This window comes from Abramis brama, assembly GCF_963993115.1.
Source record: "Abramis brama genome assembly, chromosome: 12".
In the NCBI taxonomy this organism is placed as follows: Eukaryota; Metazoa; Chordata; class Actinopteri; order Cypriniformes; family Leuciscidae; genus Abramis; species Abramis brama.
This window is the reverse complement of record NC_139974.1, coordinates 41,386,980-41,413,023: the sequence shown is the minus strand read 5'-3', so window position 1 is coordinate 41,413,023 and position 26,044 is coordinate 41,386,980. Positions and strand designations below refer to the sequence as shown.

Sequence of the window (26,044 nt, the reverse complement as noted above, 5' to 3'; positions counted from 1 at the left end):
AGAGTGCTGTATGTTGCAAGCCTAGTCTGATACTGTGCAATGGCCAAACCTTTCAACCCTGTAAAATAACAACCATCCGAACGAGAACATCAAGCGCGTCCGGTCTCGCCACGGGCAGAGCGGCACCAGAACCGAGCCCGGCTTGCCCACGGGTAATGCTACTGCTACACAAAACCATCAGCTTATGAGAGCCCGTTGTGGAATATGCTTATAGAGTTGTAAATATTTATATATTTTTTATATATCTTTGTGTGAGTTAATATAAAAAAACGAGGCATTTACAGCAGTTCGCTCCTAGATTTCCCTTTACAATTCAGTGGCCTGCCATGAGACATGAACTCTCACTCACTCACACACACACACACACACACGCACACGCACACGCACACGCACACACGCACGAAACGGTAGCGGGTAATGGGTATGTATACCCAGGTCACCTCGTTTGTAAAAGACTGAGAGGAGAGTCCAAATACGACCATAAAAAGGAGACAAAACAAGTACCCCCCCCCATACATGCAAGCCCCGCCCCCACCCCGCCCTAATAGACATGTGACAAGATTCAGCCAATGGTGGCTTGAGGTAAAAGTAGACAGAGTCCAGCTTAGCTAAGAGAGCCAGAGCTGCCCTGACCAATGGCGCAGGTTTGCTCACACTCAGTGTATATTACAAATTAAAAACATTCAAAAACAAGAAAAGGAAAAGTTAAAAATGGCTCAAATTGATTTTTCTCTGTGTGCATTGGAGGCCAGAAGCCTCTCAGTGCAGGACTGCTGGTAGAGGTTGGTTCTTCCAAGGCCTGTATATATCGCCTGGATTGACGGATGAGTTTCAGAGCGGCTTGGCTGCAGACGACGCCGCGATAGAGAGACACAGAGAGAGAGACAGAGAGAGAGAGAGAGAGAGAGAGAGAGACAGAGAGAGAGAGAGAGAGAGAGAGAGAGAGAGAGAGAGAGAGAGAGAGAGAGAGAGGAGAGAGACGAGAGAGAGAGAGAGAGGAGAGGAGAGAGAGAGAGAGAGAGAGAGACAGAGAGAGAGAGAGAGAGAGAGAGAGAGACAGAGAGAGAGAGAGAGAGAGAGAGAGAGAGAGAGAGAGAGAGAGAGAGAGAGAGAGAGAGAGACAGAGAGAGAGAGAGAGAGAGAGAGAGAGAGACAGAGAGAGAGAGAGAGAGAGAGAGAGAGAGAGAGAGAGAGAGAGAGAGAGAGAGGAGTGTAGAAGAGCGCCTCCTGCTGGCCGGCGTCAGGCGAAGTACATGGTGTGCTGGGTGTCATAGTGAATCTGGACCGCCTTGGCCAGCGCCTGCGGGTCTCGGCCGTTACTCTGTCCTGACACGTGACTGCCTTCAGCACTGCAGAGAGAGAGGGATAGAGAGAGCGTTAAAGAGGATCTATGATGATCTTTCTCATCTTCGTCTTTCTTTAGTGTGTTTAATGTTGCAGTTTGAGCATGAAAAGGGTTTCCGTAGTCGCTCCAGCGGGAGTAAAGGTCCCGAAACTTTCGTCGTCCGTCATAGAAAATCAAACCCCGATCTGTATTTTTTAAATGTTTTTCGCTTCCGTAGCGAGTATTTTGAGAAGTGCTTTTTCAATTGAGTGAATTGTACTTTTATGGCGTTTTGTCATTTTTTAAGCCATTATTTTTTAATAAAACCATTTGTGTTTTTCTTACAGCAGGGGCAAAAACAAAACATAGAACTGGTCAAAACTGGTAAAAACAGTCAATATTCCTCATTATAATAATTCATACGCAGAATAAAGGGGCGGGGCCTGGTTGAGTTAGTTAGTACCGTGTTAAACTGGCGGTTATGGTAAGGGGCGGGACATTTCCCAAACACACTCGAAGCGCTCGACCAATCACAACACACTGCTCCAGCCGACCAATCAGAGCACAGTGTGCTTTTCAGAAGGAGGGGCTTCATAGAGACCGGAACTAAACAGGGGTGTGTTTCCCGAAAGCATCAACCAACTATGGTCACAAGTTCCGTCGTTACAACATAGAGGAGCGATTTGGCGTTTCCCGAAACCAAACATTCGCAAACAGCGTCGCAAACTTGCAAGCTGTGGTTAGAAGCAGTTTCTTGTTAAAATGACATGTGGACACAATAAGCAAGCTAACATTCAGCACATTCTATTTCTTTCATCCCATTCAGATATTAATAAACACCTGCACGTGATGTCATCAATGACAGGTCTACACTACCGTGGTTCAGACGACAGGGGGAAACAGTCTAGCTAGTTAGTTTCTACAACGATGCATCGTATTGGGTGGTTAAGCATTGCGTTAACTCACCAGAGCGTTACTGACAGACTGGGAGGAGAGGTGCTGCAACTATGTCAAATATGGAAAAAAATATTGCTTTTTTTGAACATTCGTGCATGAAAACCTATTCTAGTAGAGCCCACAAACAAAATCAAGACTTCATAGGTCCTCTTTAAAAGAGTAGTTCACTTTACAATGAAAATTAGCCCATGATTTACTCTCCCTCAAGCCATCCTAGGTGTATATGACAGTTATATTAATAAACACCCTGACGCTTCTGAGCTTTATTATGGCAGTGGATTGCAACTATCAGTTTGAAGCTCAAAAAAGTGCATCTTGGTGGATGGTTTGAGGGAGAGTAAATCATGGGGTAATTTTCATTTTCCCTTGAACTCCACCGGCTCCTCCTGCTGTTGCGCGGACGTACCTGTCGTGGTCTTTGTCCACCAGGTGGTAGCGGGCCCTGAAGGCCACGAGCCGGGCGTAGTAAGCAGGAGCGGGGATGGAGACGGAGCGCGTGCAGCGCACGTACGTGTGGCAGAGCTGGTACGTCAACAGTTGCAGTTCGTCGGCGGTGAAACAGTTGTCGTCCCACAAGACGTGATAGTGAGACGGGCGGCTCGTGCCCTGCGGGAGGAAGAGGAAACGCAAACGCATCAAATTTAAGCACTACTTTTTTGTCTACAGTCAAACATCTCACTTATCAAACATTTACATACAATTATATTATTACATAAGAATTTATTCTCATTATTCCAAGCATGTGTATCATATGTAGCATATGTATCAGACGGGCTGCAGCGTTCATTTTGCATTAAAATATTTCATGTTTATTAAAAAAATAAATAAATATGTAAACACTTATATATACTTTAAGTACCTATTCAGGAATATTGGTGTTTTTAAGGGTTTCAGGCTTTAAATTTCAAAGTCAAATTCAAGTATTTTAAGCACTTGTACAAACACTGGATAATTCAGCGAATCAGCAGCCGGGCTGCGGCTCACCTGGATTCCAGCGTGACTGCACAGGTAGAAGTCGAACTCTGAGGGGTGTGTGATGGTGCTGTCCACCGTAGTGCCTGCTGGGACATTCCCACTCTTCCCCACCTGAGGCAAGGCAAAGAAACTTGAATGCAAGATTTGGAAGTGAATGCAGTAGATGTTATCAGTCCTTGGTTTATATAGTTGGGTGTGTTGCTCTGAACTGCACTAAATTGCAAATTCTGAGTTCACTTCAGAATTTAAATCTCCTGATAATTCACTCTCCCACACGTCATCCAAGATGTTCATGTCTATCTTTCTTCAGTCGAAAAGAAATGAAGGTTTTTGAGCTCCATATAGTGTCTTCAATGGGGTCCAACGGGTCGAAGGTCCAGATGTGAGTTTCAGTGCAGCTTCAAAGTCTCGACTCGGTCCAGCCGAGGAATAAGAGTCTCATCTAGACAAACCAGCCGACATTTTAGAACAAATAAACATTTATATACTTTTAACCACAGATGCTGGTCTTGCACTCGCTGTGATGCGACACACATTACGTAATCAGGTTGAAAGGTCAAGCGTGTTCCGGGTCAGAAATGTAGGAAAGGGTGAAAATCTCCCTCTCATTTTCTCCTCCAACTTCAAAATCGTCCAACATCGTTGTTTTACCTTTTATTTATTTGTTTGTTTTGTAAAAGGCGTTTGACTCAGTCTTTGCACGGCTTTGTAAACACTGGGTCGGTTCTTACACCTACATCACGCTTGACCTTTCAACCTGATTGCGTAATGTGTGTCGCATCACAGCGAGTGCAAGACCAGCATTAGTGGTTAAAAGTATATAAATGTTTATTTTGTTATAAATGTCGGCTGGTTTGTCTAGATGAGACTCTTATTCCTCGGCCGGATCGTGTCGAGACTTTGAAGCTGCACTGAAACTCACATCTGGACCTTCGACCCGTTGGACCCCATTGAAGACACTATATGGAGAAACATCCTGGAATGTTTTTTTCTTTTCCACTGAAGAAAGACAGACATGAACATCTTGGATGATGTGAATTCTGAAGTGAACTAATGCTTTAACGGTGCTCATCACAAACAACAGAGTAGATGAAGTGAACAGCATCAGTAAACTCACGCGCTCGGCTTTATCAGAGCAGAAGAGTCGAGTGTGGTGGCGTTTCTGCACTACGATGTAGGTGATCCCGGGTCTGTAATCCTCTTCTAGACTGATGCACGCTTTCCTGATGGCGATCAGCTCGGGCCAGGCCACCTGCACAAGACCATTAACAAGATCAACCGAAGAAGGAAAACGAAAGAAGAAATAGCGATTTTAAGACGGATAAATGACATTCAAACAAAACCAGCTTTCAAATTTAATCAATGCAGTTGGAGTTTGGATTAAAGAGATAGATCGTTTTCTCGCCCTTATTTCATTAAAAACAATCCATTAGACTTTCATTCATCTTCAGAGCCCAAATGAAGTCATTAACGAAACGGGAGCGATTTTTACAGCATTCAAATATAGTAAACAGAAGGTTCGTTCTTCGCATGAAGTATGGCTGAGCATCGCTTTATGTTCATTTGTGTTCATTGATCAATGTGAATAAAAGCCTAAAATTAAATCCGTTCATCATATAATAAAGTGATCGTATCTCTTCAGAAGACTTGGATTAAACCACTCTGCTCATACAGATTTATTAACAATCTCTTTATGAACATTTTGAAGTGCGTTTTGAATGGAAGCTTGTTTCCGCCACAGAATAAAACATTTTAAAAGATAATTGCGACTTTTTCTCTCACAATTGCGAGTTTAAATCTCACAATTTTGACTTTATTTCTCAGAATTGCGAGATATAAAGTCAGAATTGCGTGATATAAAGTCAAATTGTGATATAAACTTAGAATTGCGTGTTATAAAGTCAGAATTGCGAGATATAAACATATAATTCTGAGAACAAAAGTCAGAACTGCAAGTTTATTTCTCACAATTCTGCAGGCATGAAAACAGGTCAGGGGTAAAAAAGGTGAGAAGGATGCGGCATTATCATATCACCGTATTATTTACCGCCATGCGAGCCACAAATTAAAGCTTGGCGAGCCGCATGAGGCTCGCGAGCCGCGCAATGAATAACACTGCACTAACCGTTGTTCCTGCTCGCTCAGCGCTCACGGCGCCCGCGCCCGCTCGCGATTAAAAAAATCAAAAATCAAAATAATGACATTGGCAACATCGCTGTCTGTATCTGACAGGACAGTTAACATTGTAAGCTAACTTACCTCAGGCTTGCTTTCCGACGTGCGGTTCTTTGTTCGGCAGTATGTGTCCAGTTGTCAGACTCGCGGTGTAAAAGACTTTGAAAACATTTCTGCCCTAACGTTACTCTGACTCGTATTGGCTGTCATGTTTCGGCATTAGGAATGATGATTGTTTTTTAAAGCTGCGAAGTTTATGGTAACTTTATAGGGGATAAATGCTGGCCTCGGCCTCGGCCCCCCCCCAATAAATATTTTCTCATCGGATCTGCACAAATCACGTAGGTGACCCTTTTAGGTTTTAAAACGGCGAATTTCGCCGAAAGGTGAAGAGTTTTCATGCCTGATTCTGACTTTATATCACAATTTGACTTTATAACACGCAATTCTGACTTTATATTATGCAATTCTGAGATAAAAAGAGATGTAAACTCGCAATTGTGAGAAAAAAAAGTCGCAATTATCTTTTACTTTTTTGTTCTGTGGCGGAAACAAGCTTCCACAGTTTTGGGTGAACAGACTTTCAACAAAAGGACAGAAATCTCTCAGACTTCATTAAAAATACAATTAACACTAAACAGGACGAGTAAATGACAGAATTTACATTTTTGGGTGAGCAGTCGCGTTAATCGGCCTCCTCTTGTAACTCACCTGCTTCATCTGGCCCTCGGAAACCCCCCCGCGGTAGTAGATGATGCGCGTGGGCTTAAACCGGGTGGACTTGTAGAACTGGATGAGGAGCTCTCGCACCATGTTGGTGAGGTCCTGGATGACCTCCTGGCTGAACAGCTGTTCCTGGGACAGGTCCTGGCGTGAGGTTTGCACCCGCACCGTGGCACAGTACCGGCTCGGGTGCCCGTCCATGCTGCCCACCACTGCAGCGATGGAGGGCTTCTTCCCGTCGCCCGCCGGCGGGTGCGTCACATCGGCCCCGAGGAAGATCACCGGCTGCTGAAACACCGAGGGCCTGGGGAACAAACACACGGCAAGCTTCCCTTACTCCTCGATGCATTAAAGAGCACCTGTTATGCTTCATGTTGTCAATATTCCTCATTTAAATAATTAATGCGCAGAATAAAGGGGCGGGGCCTGGTTGAGTTAGTTAGTAGTGTGTTAAACTGGCGGTTATGGTAAGGGGCGGGACATTTCCCAAACACACTCGAAGCGCTCGACCAATCACAACACACTGCTCCAGCCGACCAATCAGAGCACAGTGTGCTTTTCAGAAGGAGGGGCTTCATAGAGACAGGAAGTAAACAGAGCGTTACTGACAGACTGGGAAGAGAGGAGCCGCAACAATGGAGAATATGAGGAGAATAATCAACATTCAAGCAGGAAAACCTGTTCTAGTGGAGCCTGAAAACAACAAGGGTATAATATGGTCTTTAAAGCCTACAATAGTCAATCATGTTGCTAGGTGATGTGGTTTTTTTTTTCTAAAAATTGATATTTTATGCAAGCATTGTTTGGGCCACTTTCTAATCATTTACTTTTGATGTTTCAATCTGAATCACAACAGAAAAAAAAAGGGGATTCGTTCAAACTGCAACTAAAAGATCTGAATCTTTTCAATATGAAGTACTATAGACAACATAACAGCCTTTAAAGCATCATAAACAAACCTCTAGCAGAACCCACCTCTGATGTGGCACCAGCACGTTGTTGATGCCCCCTAGTTTGGCGTTGATCTTCAGACAGAGGTTGGACAGCGTCTGAGGGGACGTTTTCACCACGTTCTTCACCTGCACGCACTGAGTGGCCATTCCCAGCAGAGTATCTCCGACACGCTTCACCTCCGCTGGAGACGCACAACAGCAGCTTCATTACAGTGTCAGATCCTCTGAGATTTATTTTAGGGGTGCGGGAAAAAATTTTTATTCATATATGAATCGCGATTCTATCGTCTACCGATTTGAATCGATTCACAAATTTCAAAAATCGATTTTCTAAAGTGTTACACTTCACATTACTACTTAAAGTTAGTTAACGTTAATCATAATAAGCAGCGAAACAAGGACTCAATGCGGTGAGGACTCAAAATGGGAGAAAACCGGATGTGTAACTATATCCGTGCATTCTCAAAGGGACTGCAGCCTCATAAACTGTGGCTATACGTGTCATTAATGTAAATAAAAAACACTGCTTCACTTTTTTATCCTTATGAATCAGTTTATATATAATTCATACAGCGTTTTATTTAATTTCAGTAGTCTTTCTTACTTTATGTTAAATTAACCTTATGCTACTGTACCTTAAAAACTTTAAAGTTTATTGAAATTTGTATATTTTTCTATTATACGTGTCCTATTGTTTGTAGTTTGCTTTGTTCCTATTTTTAATATAAAAAATAAAATAAAAATGGCCTGCCTTGCTTTATTACAGAAGAGTTATGACTGTTGTCAGCTTAAAGAGCATTTGTTTTATAACATTGGGTTGACTAAAGGTTCCCATTTAATTGGTTGTTTGCCCTTCTAGACCTATTAAACGGCCCACCGCAGTCAAATAAGAAAAGTTACACAAAACAGGAAACTACAATCAAAATGCACATATCGGATCGAAATTTGATTCAAAAATCGAGAATCGATTTTAAATTAGTCACGATTTGATTCGATTCGTTCCAGCCCTAATGTCTTTGCTTCCAATCTCTTTACCATAGACCGGTGTTTTCCCAGGCAGAATGACCACGATGAGCTGTAGTCCCACGTAAGACATCTTGAGATGCTTGAACATCGGCTCCACGCTGTCGGCGCCCTGGGCGTACTTGCAGAAACAAGGCTGGCCTTGGATCGGCATCCCTGCGTCTTTGGAGATCTTGCGCAGCTGGTCAGTGAAACTCCTAAAAACACACAGCGTAGAATCTTTAGGAATAGTTCACTAAAAAAACCCGAATAATTCTGTCATCATTTACTCTCCCTCAAGTTGTTTCAAACCTGTATGAATTTTTCTTTCTTCTGCAGTGGGAAAATAACACTATGGAAGTCAATGGGGTCCAACAACTGTCTGGTTACCGACATTCTTCTAAATATCTTCTGTGTTCAGCAGAAGACAGAAATTCATACAGGTTTGAAACAACTTGAGGGAACTTTAAAAAAGCTCATCTTGACCAGGGTTATTGGTTAACTGATACTAAAACCAGATTAAAACTAAGTCTCGAACTAAAGCAAGGCATCTAGGTTACTTTAAGATGAACCAACAATGTTGGTGGAAAACGGTGTCTTTTAATTATAATCTTCAGTCTTTTTCATTTCGTATATATTATCGTTGATGAAAAACAGGTGTAAACAATGGACAAACAAAGCACATTATAAAAAGGCAATAACAGGGTTCGTACAGATACTGCAAAGTTAAATCAAGACTTTTCAAGCACTACTTTTTTGGCTAAAGGACTTTGGCTTTTTTGACTTTTTTTTTCTAAAAAAGTAAGTAGATTAATACAAATAAAACAAAATGGTACAAATAAAGAGCAACACATGCAATGACTGCCGTAACTTTAACCATTGAAAGGATTCTATGACAAAGATTTCGCTTTCCTCTTTCAAACTGATTTTTTCTCCCATTAATATATGATTGAGCTGAAGAATGAAAGCTGTATCATACACTTGGATATTTATATGAGCAATATCATGCTCACATAATAATTTTATTAGCACTAAACACTACTTTCACGGAAAATGCTTGAATTATTGAAGTACCTTTTCATAAATGTGGCCGTTTTCAGGTTTTTTCAAGGATTTAAATTGTAAAAAATCAAAGTACTTCAAGCACCTTGTACGAACCCTGCACTTAGGAAAGAGTTGAGAGTGCTCCTTACTTGAGCAGATCCTCTCGGCACTGTTTCTGCGGGGCGAAGCAGGCCACGGCCCAAACCTTGATCTCGATCCCCGCGTAAAACTGCTTCCCTCTCATGTCCCAGACGCCCTGGTTGGGTGTGGCCACCGTCTTGTTCTGAGGAGAGAGTCCCTACACTCTTAGTGAACCCCTCGGCTCTCTACCCAACACGCCAAACCATCAAACCCAACACACCCCGACACAACCCATCTCTGCAGGCCTGGACTAATAGTGCGTTCAAGTCATCTCGTAAAGATCGTATTTACTTATTAAGTTGAATGCACATGAACGCCACTACAATGTCAGAAATTCCAGTGGGAAGCTCGGGATTTTCTTTAAGCCAAATCTTTACGAGTTGGGGGCGTGTCAGTGAACAACATGGCGGAATACCACAATACTTAAAGGGGTGGTATAATGTCCTTTTCATAAGATGTAAAATCAGTCTCTGATGTCCCCAGAGTGTGTGTGTGAAGTTTTAGCTCAAAATACCCCACAGATATTTTTATATAGCATGTTAAAGTTAGAGGGTGAGCAAAAACGCATCGTTGTGTGTGTCCCTTTAAATGCAAATGAGCTGCTGCTCCCGGCACAGGGGGCGGAGCTTCAACAGCTCATGTCCTTTTACCTCGGATAGACACACACTGAACATTTCAAAAACTTTTATCCTGTTATGTTCAAACCGGTGTCAAAGATGGAGAGACTCTAGAAGAAGTGAAACATGTAGAAGTAACAGGACATTTCTGAATGGTTAGTTGATGAATTTATGAAGCTGATGTGTAGTTATCTTCTAGTCAGTGATTAGCATATTCTGTCTTGATAATCTACACAGCGTGTTCCAGGGGGCGGGGTTTATGTAAATTCTAGGGTTGGTGATGTCACTAACCCGGGAGGAATGTGTTGTAGTCTCTACCAGCCGTTTGTTGTAGTCCTTTAAAAGTGATTTATTTAAAAGTAAATCTTCCTTTGCTTTGAACTTTGAGTGTCGTAACTTTGCAGATGTTGTTTATGCTCAAACCGCAACATTACACACTAACTAAAGTTAGAGAAGTGAAATCATAATCAACCACCCCTTTAAAGGTATTTAGCAGTGATGCGGTCAGGCTTTTCTGTAAGCCTGCACAGAATATGATGGCATTATAATATAACAATGTAATATGTGACGATAAAGTTTGCAGTGGCTTCATAAATTAATTAAAGGTGCCATAGAATGGATTATTTTATTATTTTATAATGTTTCCTGGGGTGCCCTTATAATGTTAGTATGTTTTTTAGATCAAAATTTGTTATAATTTAGAAATAAAAGGCATATTTCCTAGCCTGATTTCATCCATTGATTTGAACACTCTGTTTGAAGGGGCGTGTCTGCTGTGAGACTTCAGTGTTGTTGCCCACTGCTGTGATTGGCTGACATGCTTGCATATGAAATATCTGGCATTACATGTAGAGCTATCTGGAAAACTTTTACTATTACAGCTTTTATATGTTTTTACTATTACAGCTATCGGGATTAACGAATCATGAGAAGTTTTTTTTTAAAGTATTTAGATCTATTCCCATCACATAAAAGGTTTCAGTGATGAGCACTGAGCAGAGGACAGCCTGTTGATCGCGTGAATGAAGATCTTATCACTGCAACGCGATATACTGATGCATAAACAGTGTTGAACGACTTTGAAAGAAAGATTATCTGTCTGAATTTGAACAATTACACATCAGAAATTCACATAACCCACTGGTTCTCCAGAGGCTCGGATGAAGGAGCAAAAAAATATTTTTGTGTTCATTTGTACAACCAAACACTGAGCAACTGCCATGCTTCATTCGCTCGTTTGCAAGCCATGATGTCTCTCGAGGAAAAAACAATATCGCGCTGGATCTAGATAACACAATGTAAATTATCGTTAATAAAATCCCTACTTGCCGCTTGCGGGAATATAACGTTAGTTGAAATTGCCCCCTTCGTCCGTTTGAGACGCCGAGAGAAGCCTGGCTGCTTGATATTGTTGTAACAGTCCGTGGTGAAATGGGCAGAGCAACTAAACAACTTCGAATTAAACTGTAGCGGTATCCGATTATAGATAGATAGATTATAGATAGATCTGCCATTTTCCCTATGATCCTCCTCCTGCTTGTTTCTTCACCTGCAGAACTTCTGATGATTCGGCTGTGCAGTTTCGCCTGGCACTGAGCATCATGGGCTGGCATATGCAAATTTTTAGAGGCGTACATATTAATGATCCCATCGGTTTCGTCACAGTTGGTGTTATGTGGAGATTCGCCCGTTTTTCAGGGGTGTTTTTCAAAAACGAGATTTAAATAAGAAAGAGAAAACTATGGTGTTTGAGACTCACTGTATGTCATGCCCATGTACTGAACTCTTGTTATTTAACTATGCCAAGATAAATTCAATTTCACATTCTATGGCACCTTTAAAAACATTAAAAAAACCTGGTGCACATTTCTTTGTTCTTCATTTTCTAGAAGTAGAGTTTAAGAACCTTGCTGTATTTTAGTGTGATTAATTAAGAGAAAGCACTCCGCCATCTTACTCCGACGAAACCAGCCGGCGTAAACACGACTCCCTGACTCGTGCGTACGAGCTTCCCAGGAGGACTTGAACACACCATATTCCCAGAAAGCAGCATGTGCAGAAAAACCCACTCCCAACCTCCTTACTGGTTAAACACAGAATGCTTTAATAATGTAAGAGTTATAAAGAACTTAGTCTAGAAATGCAGTACAAATCAGCTGTAAAGGTTAAGCATGAAGCAAGTAACTAATGCAAAAACATTTATTTAATGTCAATACAGGAGTTATTTGAATTTAATACAGTAAAGGATCGCTCCAGTGTTCAGGGTTTATACACTATTAAAAAGGTCAACAGAAAATATTCCAGATGTTTTTAAATGAATATATAAATTAATAAAATATATTTATATAATAAAAATAATCAAATATAATATAAACAAATATAATATGATCAAATATAATAAAACCTAATTTTCTTTTTAAATCAAATTTGAAAAAATTATATAAATCAATTATATTATATTAAAATACAATCAATTATAATACAATCAAAAATATGATATAATCAAATACTATCATATATAATAAATATAATCAATTATATGTATTATATATTATATTAAATGATATTATAACAAGAAAAGCCCTGAAGACTGAAGCACACATTATTTCATTTCATTTAAAAGTATTTATAACATGCACACAAGCAAGATGTTAGTGATAATAGTAACTCAATTTTAAATTAAGCTCATTATATTATTAGTGACAATATTGACTGCCCACACATTAAGTGCCAGTGTTAGTGACAGTGGTTAGTAAATTTTAATAGCAAAGACATGATGCTGCAGATCCCTTTACATACAAGCATTTCAGCCCAAGCAAAACAACGGCACTGTTAGAGAGCAATCACTCCAGAGGTTATTTCACAGGAATGAAGTTCAGACTCATGAACAGTGATGCTGCTTCTCTACTGATGAGTAACATCTCATATCCTGTTGTGGAAGTTAAAATGAGATGTTTATGAGATGTATATCACCAAAATGACATATTCAAATGTTTTTTCCCTTGAAAAAAAATGCTTTAAAATAGCTTGAATGTAACTCGACACCCTTGCCTCATTTAGTATGCGCGGTTCTATGAATATGCAAATGATCCCCGCCTCCACTCACTCACTCAGCTCAGAGATCCACTGGTTGACGATCACACGTTGATCTGATTGGTTACAAGGTAGTTTGTGACGTCAGAAACACCAGCGATTTCAAAGCGTGTTTTTGAGACTGTCTTTGGTTCACTGCAGTTTTAAGGAGAAAATACTCAGCAATGGAGTCGACTTATGAATTTACACATGGTTTGTCTTGAAGCGTATTAAAAAGACAAGCTTGATGTTCACCACAGGGGGACTTTAAGCAACAGCAAAGAGTCTGTGATGAACACTACTAATGATCTAGACTTGAGTTCCTCAACATCATCTGAGAAGTTGAGCTGAAACACACCAGTAGAGTCTGATCATCATTCCTTGGGTTAGTCCATTCACCCCACGACACACACACACACACACCCGCACCCGAGCCCCAGTACTCACCCTGCTACAGTCCCTCCCAGTGTCAGTACTCACCCGGCCCCCGTACTGGAGCATGGGCGCTGGGAGGACCCGCCCCGTCACCTCGGTCATGTCATTGTGCACCACGATCCCAAACTCCTTCAGGTACGGGTCGGGCCCGCCCACCATGCTGTTGCTTTTGACCTGGAACGAGTAATAAGAGCTTTAGTGGTGAAAGCAGTCAAGTTACATTCTGAATCAAGTTACCTACAACATTCTTGTATAATAATTAGGGATACACCGATATAAAAATTGTCCGATACCGATATTTGTTTATTTTGAAGGCCGATAACCGATATATTGGCCGATAAATCTAAATCCAAATTTTTATATATCTTTTGAGAGCCTGATTACAAAAACAAGTCTCACCATTAAAATCCGTGTCCCACACACACAATTATAATGTTCTCTTTAAAATTTCCTGTAGCCGATATGAGACTTGTGTTGCACTGAACTGGATTTTCCTTTTTGAAGTGATTCCGATCATAATTCAAGCAATTCAAAAATGTTGAACAGTGCGCATCTGAAGCGTCTCAGATGTAAGAAATAACTCATTATTTATCGACTGAAAAAAAAAAATTCTAGGGATGCACCGATACGAAAATTTTGGCCGAAACGATAACCGATAATTCTTCATATTTGAATACCGATAACCGATATATTGGCCGATAAATATAAATCCAAAGTTTTTACAATCAGAGAGCCTGATTACAAAAACAAAAGTCATCATTAAAAGCCGTGTCCCAATCACACAATTATGATTATGATGTTCTCATTATAATTTTATGTAGCCGATACGACAGATTTGCGCTGCACATGTTGCACTGAACTGGATTTTCCTTTTTGAAGTGATTCCAATCATAATTCAAGCAACTCAAAACCATCATGTTGAACAGTGCGCATCTCATTGGACCGATAACAATAACATTAAAAATGAACAAATATCAGCCGATACCAATATGGTGGCCGATATACCGATATATCCCTCCTAATAATAATAATAATAATAATAATAATAATAATAATAATAATAACCAGTCTGCTGATCTCCTCCTGTCTGTCTGGGGCTGAGCGGGCCGTAGCTTTGATCATGGTCGAGGTCTGGTTATCTGTGAGTTTCTTTATACAGCGCTGTCCCGCCACTATGTTACAAACCTTTATGGAGGAAACAAGACTATGTTATCACATTCATTTCTGTGTATATGAAAGCACCTTATATGATGGGCAGGTGTTACCTCGAGGGGCAGGTAGGTGTGCTTTTGTTCCTGCCCCACCTGGAGGCAGGGCAGATGGGGGTATTTGAGCTGCAGGCTGTACTTTTGTTTGAAATACTGGGCAACGGTGCACTCCATAGCTTGCCCGTTCTCGAGCTGCAAAGGAAACCTGCAGGAACATGAGAGGAAATGTAACTGGTGGGTAAATAATAATGCATACATTTTTTGCAAACACTGATAAAATGTTGAAGACACTAACGTCTGATGGCTGGCTGGGCGGCGCGTGACGTTACACACACGGTACTTCCTCTTCATCTGCCCGCAGTGTGTGACCTCCACCTTCAGTCCTAAACACACAATGATATTAACTCAGCAATCAATACACAACCAGAATTTAAGCAGTCTTGGCCCTTGATGTAGTGCAACTTTAAAAAAATAAAATAAAAAAATAATACTTTAATCAGCAAGGATGCATTAAATTGATCAAAAGCAACAGCACAGACATTTATAATGTTACAAAATATTCCATTTCTATTCAAAGAAGCCTGAAAAAAAAAGTAAGTTTTCACAAAAAAAAATATGAAGCAGCACAAGCGTTTTCAACATCAGCTTTGCATAGGAATAAACACATTTTACAATATATTAGAACTGCACAATTCTGGATTAAATTGAGAATTATGATTTTTGTTTGTGTTTGTTTGTTTAAAATAGAGATCTCGATTTTGAACAGACAACTAAACAAAATAACGTGTACTTTACTAAAGGTTCAAAATGTTATAATTTCTGCAGTCTATTTTCAAAATTTCTAATTAAAATACTTAATTATAAATAAAGATTTTTTTTTTTTAATCAGATTGAGTGAATGATTCAATGACTCACTCATAAAGACTTCACTTGTTTCATAACTGGATGAATCAGTGTTTTTATACGAATCTCTTGAATGAATGATTCAATGACAAACAGTCACTTGTCGCCACCTACTGGTGTAACGATGAAATTGATACAATCTTTATTTGAGGCGTCAAGTTACTTTCAAAAGGTGATTAACTATTTTGATCGCTACTGTAAACATCAGTGTTTATATCCCGACTATAAACTTAATTATTAATGATTGCAAGACAGAAATAATGATACTGTGTGGTTAAAAAAAAAGACTGTTTGTGAAGCTGTTTCATACCTATATATGACACCTGCTCTCTCTGGGTCAGCGGCAGCGCCAACTCAGATCCCAATGTTCGCTGTGATCGTACTTGTCAAAAGTTTAATAGACAATTGGTAATTGTGCAGCTCTACAATATATTACAATTGAAAGTACTTTAATAAATAAATTGTATTTTCATATTACTGTTTTACTGTATTTTTGATCAAATAAAATGCAGCCTTGATGAGCAAGAAGAGCCTCTTCAAAGACATTTTTATAAAAAAATCATACAATCCCCAAACTTTTGAACAATAAATGACATAATGACCCTGCTCCAGTCCTCACCTCGAATCTCCTTGGTGAACTTGACACGTTGTGAGTCTGTGAGGGGTTTGGTTTGCTCGTTGATGTTCTGGATGTCCAGAACCTCACACATGAACTCGATGACAGGCTGGGCTCGGTAGAAGGCTGTAGCTGACACTGGAGTGTGTGGAAAAACAAATAATACATTAAAAAAAAAAAGTGCAATACACACATAGTTCAATTGCATACAATTCACATTTATTTGTATAGCGCTTTTCACAATACACCGTTTCAAAGCAGCTTTACAGAAAAAGTCCACATTACAGCGTACAGTGTTCTGAGTAACCGTCTGAGTTATGCATCTCAGAAATGGACATATACAAAATCATAGTTAGCTATAAATGTATTAATTAAAACAATGTAATAATTTAAGGCAGAAACAATGAGCTCATTGAAGTTGTCAACAAATGATTAGTAACACATAGAAAGCTTCAGAAGACAAAACACACCATCTATGTTGAGCATCATGTTCCACATCGCTGGACGGACGGACTGGTGGAAGCCGAACCACACCTCCCGCCCTCCTCCCAGCGGGTGATAGTATCCCTCTGGCGGAGAGAAGAAGGAGCGACCCACCGGAGTGTACCTGCATCACACGGAGCGAACGAGGTCGTGTCAACCACAAGTCACAGGGAAAAGAGTCGAAGACTGCAGGGTGTGTTCACACTTCAGGAAGATTACACACTTAGTCCTGGTTCGCTTAGCAATCACACTGTCAGGTTTAAAGGATTAGTTCACTTCACAATTAAAATGACGATCTCTGTAAACCCATGAACGTGCGTCTATATATCTGTATCTCGGATCAATGTTACAAATTTGTGGATATTTAATGACATAAAAAGGAAGAGTTGTCATTAAAAGTGTCTTATTGGTGTGATTAACCATAAAACAAACAAAACAAGACCTACGATTCAATAAGATAACATATTATAAAGACAATTCATATTCAATAGTTGATTTGTTAATTGCATTAAATAGATTACACTTTCAATAAAAGGTGTTTTTATGCATGTTTGAGCTGAGTTTTACACTGTTTGAAACAATGAATCAATTTGGGAAAGCAATTGGTTCAAAGTTTCCTCCAATCACTCCATCTTGTGACATCACCACGTCCTGTTTTGGGTTTGTTTAGAAGTCTTTGCTCAATGTTGCATTCATATTTCAGTCGAACCGCACCAGAGTTTGTTTAGAAGAGAATGTGTTTGGGGTTATTCAGATGAACCGCACTACCAGAGCAGTCGCACCAGAGCTGGTTTTAACCCAGACCGGTCATGTGTGAGACGTCTTACCGCATGGAGGGCAGGTGACGAGTGATGACATCCAGAGCCTGAACCGAATCCTCCGGGACCTCGTTGAGATGCCCAGACAGAGCTTCCAGGAGCATCTGCAGACTCACCACCGACACCCACTGCAGAGACACCTTAAAGGTCTGGTCCTTGCCCTCGCCCGGCAGCGTCACCTCCAGGTCCACCTGCAACAGTGGAGGTCACATCCAGTCTACGTTAATAGTAGATACAATATTTCATACAGGGTCATATATGACAATAATATAATGATAAACTGAGGGAAAAATGTGCTCACGAATAGAACTGAAGCTTCATTATTTTGCTAAATTCGTGCATTGCAAACTGTATTATAAAAACTTAGAGACAAAAATTAAGAATTCAGATTTCAGATTTCAGTGACGGATGTTAATGAAGATTCAGACGTGCCTTTAGGCTGGATCTGGATCTTCATTAACATCCGTCACTGAAATCTGAAATCTGGATCTGAAATCTTAATTTTTGTCTCTAAGTTTTTATAACACAGTTTGCAATGCACGAATCAGATTAAAAATTAAGACAAAAATGTGACTATTTCCATTTTTGTTGTAAATACCGGACAGAAATCCATGTGTTTTGGGTTTAAAATCATAGCCTATGTCCAAGTTAAATTATTTAAAAATATTAAGTACATTTTTCCCCAGATATAGTATTTTATACTTTTTATTCTATTTTTAATAATACAATTTATGGCATATGTGACCCTGGACCACAAAACATGGGTCAATTTTTTTGAAATTGAGATTTATACATCATATGAAAGCTGAATAAATAATCTTTCCATTGATGTGTGGTTTGTTAGGATAGGAACATTTGGTCGAGACACAACTATTGAAAATCTGGAATCTGAGGGTGCAAAAAAATCTAAATATTGAGAAAATCTCCTTTAAAGTTGTGCATTTATGTTTGCGATTGTGCTTCATTTACTCACAAAACTAAATGTTTTATATATTTACGTTAAGAAATTGACTAAATATCTTCATGGAACATGATCTTTACTTAATATCCCAATGATTTTTGGCATAAAAGAAAAATGGATAATTGTGACCCGTACAATGTATTGTTGGCTATTGCCACAAATAAACCCGAGTGACTAATTTTGTGATCCAGGGTCACATGTGTTCCTGCTGTCATTACCCGGTCCCTCCCGATGGGTAGCGGATGTGCCGTGTACATGTTCCTCTTGCCGTCGTAACCAGGCTGCCGGTCCCCGAAGATCTGCATCTTAAAGTGTCTCACCATCGTGTCCACCACCTCTCTATGAATAAAACACAACACAAACTTTAATGCATGCAATTACTTAAACTCATGGCTAATTATAGCTGCATTACGGTTCTCAATTTCCTCAAATACACACCCTAAATAAATAAATGCAGTATTATTCTAAAGTTTTGGGCCAGTAAGATTGTTTTATATACATACAATTTTTATATTTAAAAAAGAAAAGAAATTGGAGCTTTGGTGAGCATGACAGTTTCCAATGTTGACAATAATAATAAATGTTGAGCATCAAATCATCATATTAGAGTGATTTCTGAAGGATCATGTGACACTGAAGACTGGAGTAATGATGCTGAGAATTCAGCTTTGATCACAGGAATAAATTACACTTTACTATATATTCACATAGAAAACATCTGCATCACAGTTTCCACGAAAATATGAAGCAGCACAATTGTTTTCAACAGTGATAAGATGATAATTGAGCACCAAATCTTTTTTTGAATATATATATATGCAGATTATATGGCCTCACCTGTTGACCCTGCGGGGTCGCTTCTCGGGCTTGATGTCGATGTCATAATGGTAGACGTCGATCTTGGGGATCTGCACCTGGAAGTGATTGGCCAGGAGGCGAATCGGTTTCCCCACCGTTCCCAAGCCGGGCCGGCGCGGCGGCTGGAAGAGGGAGGGAGGAGCGGGCGGGCCTGAGGACACACACACACACACACACACACACACACACAGTTCAGATGAAGCCTAAAGGCACGTCTGAATCTTCATTAACATCCATCACTGACTCGCAGTTGATCCGCACGGACTATACCATTTATACCTTGTTTTTAATAATGTTTGAACTTTATCTGTTAGGCTAGTAGTGTTTGATGTGGTATCGAAGAACTTCAAGTGAGCTTTAAGTAATAAATGAAAAGCAAAGTTACATTACCCCCCCCATATATATATATATATGGCTCGACATTAACGCTTGTCCGGGACAAGTGGATTTTTAAAAGTAAAAGAGAATTTGACTTGCCCGACCGGACGAGTAGCCTGATTAAACGTCAGTAACAAAAAAATAGATAACTAGGGAATCACTAAATATATCAGAGCTGATTGAACACAGATGAGAATATTTCTTCACAATAAATTATATTTACAGAACACACACACACACACACACACACACACACACACACACAAACTGCTAAATTTAACCATCATAGAGTGAAAGTTTGGACGTGTTTTGTCTTGTCAATTTACACATTCAAACTAATTTTAAGCGTGGAAGGTTGCGAAAATCGGGACTCAAGCATTATCTGTGAGCACAGCGATATACAAAATATATATTATTTTTTTCTCTGATCTGAAAAATGATCCGATCCGTGGCTCAAAAACCATAAATGATCCGTTCCACAACTACCGACGTGCCGTTTTCCATGTCCGGCTTTCAGATCGATCAACAGACAACGACACCGAAACAAGCAACTGAACAAGACAACATGACAGCCACCTTGACCTTTAACCCCCAGTGGGGTAAAAAACACCAATAAAACAAGGAACAATAACAGCCAATCATGTGTCCCGCCTCCACACAAGCCATCAGACAAAAGAGTGTGTGTGTGTGTGTGTGTGTGTGTCCTGCGCAGACAGACGGCAGCAGGGTCACATGGGGGGGGGGGGGGGGACCCCAACACACACTCGCCTGCTAAAACACTAACTCAAGTAAAATCTAACATTTTAAAACATGATGGAAATTTAATTCAATCCTCATCAGGGACCAACGATTGTCTCAAGAAAGTCAGAAATGCAGAATCAGTTGTAAAAATGGAATTTACAGCATAATGTGTAATTTTACATATTTTGGATGAATAAATCAAAAGCAGGGCTGTACACAAAGTTATTAATCACACAAATTTTCTTCTACCGGTAATTTTATCAACCTCTGTTGAGCGGGAATTATTTAATATTCATTAAATTACATTATAAAAGGTTAAATAAATGCAGGCTTTTATTTTATTACCACCGTTTTTGATAATAAATTTGTATACAAACATAAATCCAGAAAAAAAAAATACAACACAGAATTTCTGAAAACATTTCATAGGGACCGATTTATTGTAAAAACATAATAATAATAATAATATTAATAATAATAATATTAATAATATTAATATTAATAATAATAAATATTACATTTTTAAAGTTTCATGACTTCAATTGATTAGTCAAGCTTTTTGATTACTAACATTTATCCATTAAATGAAAACCCAGAAAAATGAAAACGCAAAACACAGAATTTGGGAATAATAAAACAGAAACCCCTGATGTAACAGGGCTCTCCCTATTGGACACCGAGAAGCAGGAGCGCCTCAAACGATGCAACATCACTTCCTTATTTCAAACTGTACGATGTATTCTGGGGGATGATGGTTTATTGGGGCCATTATGTGATACGATGCACCCGTTGGTCACACCACTGTGTTTGCAGGCGTCGAACCCCCACCCCCCCCCACACACACACACACACACACGACACGCTCCAGTTAGCAAGACAAGCGGCGGGAAGAACAATTGGGAGCCTCTAAACGTCCCGTCCACACACTGCCCCCCCCACGCCAACACAGCCCCGAACCCCAGCATGAACACGGCCGGGGGGGGGGGGACACTTGGGGGGGGGGACACTTGGGGGGGGGGGGGGGGGGGGGGCAAAGACGTCTATTTTTTTATTAAATTTTTTTTTTTTAATGTGGTCGATTCAAAATCGATTCCCAAAGGCCACATATTCATTTATCCATCACCCAAACCCCAGTATTAGCGCTCCTCCACTGCTCACAGGCCTGCAGCCTCCGTGTTACAGCGAATACTGAGAGATTTGTGTGTTTTATCTTAAACATAAAATAACCTGATCGTGTTTGATCAAGACTCAGCATCAGTTTCTCACCTTGCATCAAAACCCTGTCGACTCCACGTATGCTCATCTGAAGTCTAGCGTTGGGTTCGGTTTTAATATATAAAGAGTTCAATATACAGGTTTGTGGCTCTTAATTTCTTTTTATTAATTAACCACTTGAAAACTTATGTTCACTGTTCACTTTTAATAAATATAGGATTTGTATTACATCTATATTCATTGAGGGGAATCGAATCGGAACATCTGAATGGAGACGGGGAACCAGGAGCACTCTATATATAGGCCATCAGCTGTTACACTTCACACACACACACACACACACACACACACACACACACACACACACACACACACACACACACACACACACACACACACACACACACACACACACACACACACACACACACACACACACACACACACACACACACACACACACACACACACACACTAGAAGTGGGAAGCTAGGGCTCAATGTGCTCTCCTAATGCTTTCAATTGCATTATGGGTAAAATAACCCCTGAACATAAAGGCACTGGATTGCTTATTCGATCCAGAACATCAAATAACAGCTTTGGGGTCTAGAAGAGTAAGAGCATTTACTGAATACTGGGAAGTATACACGATTATACTACAGTACGTACTTTAAAACATCAAAAAACAGCTACACACACACACACACACACAGTTGCATTATTTTCCTGTTTTCTCTGTAAAGCTGCTTTGAATCTATATTGTAAAAAGCGCTGTATAAATAAAGGTGACTTGACTATAGTAAGTAAATCAGTTCCACAACGGCCAGAGAGCCGTAACACACACTGCAGTCACGTCACCCATTACGCTGCATGTGTACTTATAAATAATCAATTCTGTGTGAAATGCCGTAACATTGGGTGGTTGCAAGCAAACATTACATCAGAAAAGAGAAGTAAGAGAATGTAAGCTGCACTTCATCACAGCAGAAGTGAAAATCTGATTTTGCGTCGCATGCATTTTGCACATACACTGAGTTGTGTGTGTGTTTCACGCAGGGATGCACCGATAACTCTCTGTTTGGAAGCCGATAACCGATATATATTGGCTGATAAATCTAATTCCAAATTGTTATATAATTTGAGCGCCTGAGTCTTTACAAAAACAAAGTCTCACCATTAAAGCCACATCTTTCTCATTATTATATGTAGTCTTTATGTCAGACATGTTGCATTTAACTGGATTTTATTTCTTTTTTTTATTCCAATCAATTTCAAGCAATTAAAACCCATCATGTTGAACAGTCGCATCTGAAGAGTCTCAGCTGAAGGAAATAATACATTATTTATGGGCTTTAATATATCTGCCAAATGTTATTATCGGGCCGATAACAGTAACTTTAGAAATGATCATGTATCGGCCGATATCGATATGGTGGCCAGTATATCATGCATCCCTAATCCCAGAAAATCTGAGTACTGTGTGAAGGAATATGAACAGTAAGATCATGCAACTCTATCTGGCAAATGCAAATACACAAAAACCAAAATGTTTTTTTTTCCAATAAAAAAATTTCTTTAAAATGAAGAGCCACATTTTTACTAAAAAAGGTAGAAATTATTTTTTTCCCCACATTTTTGGAGCCATGGTGTGCCGACTTTCCCCATTTTTTTATTAATTTCCTTGAGCACCCAATTTGAGCAACATTTGGATCTGATTTTCCCACATTTTTACTCCAATGCATTAGAAATTTCAATTTGAAAGGTTAATTTTGGCCATTCAAAAAAAAAAAAAGAAGTGCACTAAATGCATAAAGTCCAAATAGTATCCCAGCATGCACTGTGTCTCTAATGAGGGGCAACAGGCTTGTGCTGTGAGCTCAGCGAGCTAAATGGCATGATAGGCTTAAACTGAGGGGCATCTGGAGCCAGTGATGATGATGATGATGATGATGAAGACACAGGCAGATCACCTGGATTATATCGCGGATGCTCCGCATGACAGGATCCATGTTTCCGGCACACGGACTCACGCCAGCGCCACGATCGATCAATGCATCAGATCTACTCCAACACAAGATCTGCGGATCCTTCATACGTTTCCTCTTCATTTTCAGAAGTTTAACAGTACTTATGAAAAGCATAATGCGCAAGATGGCAAAAAAGTTCAACATGAATGGTAGTTTCAACTAGAGATGCACCGATATGAACATTTTGGCCGATATTAAATGACAACTCCTCATATTTGAAAGCCAATAACCGATATATTGGCCGATAAATCTAAATCCAAATTTTTATATAATTTTTGAGAGCCTGATTACAAAAACAAAAGTATAAAACCAAGTCCCAAACACACAATTATGATGTTCTCATAATAATTTTATGTAGCCGATATGACAGACATGTTGCACTTTACTGTATTTTCCTTTTTATTAAGTGATTCTATTTGACATTTATTTTATTCTATTCTATTTTTTAGTGATTTTTATGAAGTGATATATACATTATATATACACGTTAATATTTTATTAATAACACATAATTTTATAGCCTATATTACAGACATGTTGCACTTATTGCTGTGACTCCAATCATATTTCAAGCAGTTAAAACCCATTATGTTGAATCTGAAGTGTCTCAGCTGACGGAAATAACACATTAGTTATCGGCTTTAATATATCGGCCAAAGATTCTAATTGGGCCGATAACAATAACATTAAAATGAATGTTATCCGATACCGATATGGTGGCCGATATATCGCGCATGCCTTTATTCCTTCAGTGTGGTGCATTTGACTTGCTTTAAATTTCCTTTAGGAACTGAATGGACGGTGAAATTGTGAATTACATAGAGTTTGCTAAAACAACGCAATGTTTGGCAGTTGTTTAACATTACTAAATAGTTATGCAATTTCCTACATTTAGATTAAAGATTGCAATTTTTCAGGGAAGTATTCGAGAATAAGACTAGTGTAGATTTTTGTAGTAACAGGGAAAAAAACAAAAAGCTGATGTCTGGCAGGAGCCACAACACTCACACACACAGAGCTTTATTGTAGCCCAGAATTACGCAACAACGATAAACATACATTTCATTCTTGCACTTTGATGGCAGATCTTTGGCCTGACCTCACAGCTGGAGGACGAAAGCTGCATTTACAGAGAAAACATTCCCAAAACACACAACAATTGCTTTTTCTTTGTAATAGACACCCTATTCATTTCCTTACGAAGTGTGCTCTCTAACAAAGCACTGAGAGTAATGTACATTGCTTCCACATTGTCTTGTACACAAATATGAATATAGACATTACTGACTGGATGAACGGAAGTTAATGAGCCAGAAGATCTGCAAGGTTAATGAAAAGCGAGACGTCAAAAGCACATGCATTCACTTTGTAAGCACAACATGAAAACAAATGCATGTGGTAGCAATAGAGAATCAGCGTGTGCTCTAAAACACAGCAATCTGAAGAAGTCAAAGTGGACTAGCTTTTTAATAAAATGATGATACCGTACCGACATCCGATCATTATCATGCATGACATGCCTGAGATCATAACTAAGCCTATTTGTCAGAGGTCAGCGAGTTCATTCTTACAGTGACAACGGCTGCTCGTTCGCTGTGCACGGAGTCAAACGCGTGCCTGGCTCTGAAAGTCCTGTCAATCGCTTTCCTCTGGCATGGTCAACATTTAGGCATAAACAAACGCACATGGGGATCAAACAAAGCGCCAGCAATTAAAAAAACAACAGACCCCGCGCGCGCGCTTTAACTTAACAGCACGCGCACGTCCTATTCGCGTTACGAGCTCGCGCAAAACACCCATAAACGATATTTGACAAACAAACAGTCGAAATAAAACCCAGAATGCGTGTCGTTTTCAACACAAAGGTCGTGTTGTTTATTATGCAGGCTTGTTCACGGCAGACGCGGAAGGAAAGTGCGTGTGGTTAAATCCCCCACCACACAATGCCGTCCTGTCTTCCGCACTGGACTCGAGCCATTTAACGCTCATTCAGTAATAAACACACACTTGTTGGCTTCTCAAATACTCGCTCTAAAGGGTGGAGTGCGATTATTAACAGTCAAGTGTCGTTAGGATGGTTTTGACAAACAAGCGCGGCGTGATAAGTGGATTGTTTTCGTTTTTTTTCCGTTGAGGCCTAAACAGCGCGGAGCCTCGGGCCCTGGTGAGGCAGAGCGACGGCCCGCGCTACGCTGTCACACGGCTTAATTTCCCGCACTTACCGGGTCCGGGCGCTTCCATGGCCGAGGGATCTCTCTCCGTCTCTGTCCCGGCCTGGCGGCTCCGTACCGACACTGATATTGGGGGCGGTATCGCGAAGCTGAAAGTGGCTAATTTAAGAAATGGAAGGATGCGTAGATGTGTAGCGCTGTGCTTGCGTTGTCTTCTGAGTGATTTAAAGCAGATCCATGGGATTTGT

At 40.0% G+C, this 26,044-nt stretch overlaps 1 protein-coding gene across 4 annotated transcripts; it reads right to left on the bottom strand.

Annotated features, from left to right (window-relative positions):
* Window positions 1-1,013: 1,013 nt before the first annotated feature.
* Window positions 1,014-26,041, bottom strand: ago4 (argonaute RISC component 4). Of its 4 annotated transcripts, none has more exons than XM_084130529.1 (19): window positions 25,848-26,041; window positions 19,245-19,416; window positions 18,626-18,746; window positions 17,456-17,637; window positions 16,616-16,752; window positions 16,149-16,283; window positions 15,840-15,911; window positions 14,922-15,009; window positions 14,684-14,831; window positions 14,484-14,603; window positions 13,431-13,592; window positions 9,303-9,451; window positions 8,143-8,327; window positions 7,130-7,289; window positions 6,143-6,458; window positions 4,374-4,508; window positions 3,266-3,367; window positions 2,688-2,887; window positions 1,014-1,349 (listed from the first exon to the last, which is right to left on the bottom strand). In XM_084130529.1, the coding sequence occupies exons 1-19, from the start codon at window positions 25,864-25,866 to the stop codon at window positions 1,241-1,243; spliced, it is 2,712 nt and encodes a 903-aa protein (XP_083986655.1). In that variant the 5' UTR covers window positions 25,867-26,041; the 3' UTR covers window positions 1,014-1,240. The 4 variants fall into 4 exon arrangements, with proteins under 4 accessions (XP_083986655.1, XP_083986656.1, XP_083986657.1 ...); XM_084130530.1 differs by having other exon boundaries at window positions 1,015-1,349; window positions 9,303-9,436; window positions 25,848-26,040; XM_084130531.1 differs by lacking the exon at window positions 15,840-15,911 and having other exon boundaries at window positions 1,015-1,349; window positions 25,848-26,040.
* Window positions 26,042-26,044: the final 3 nt, after the last annotated feature.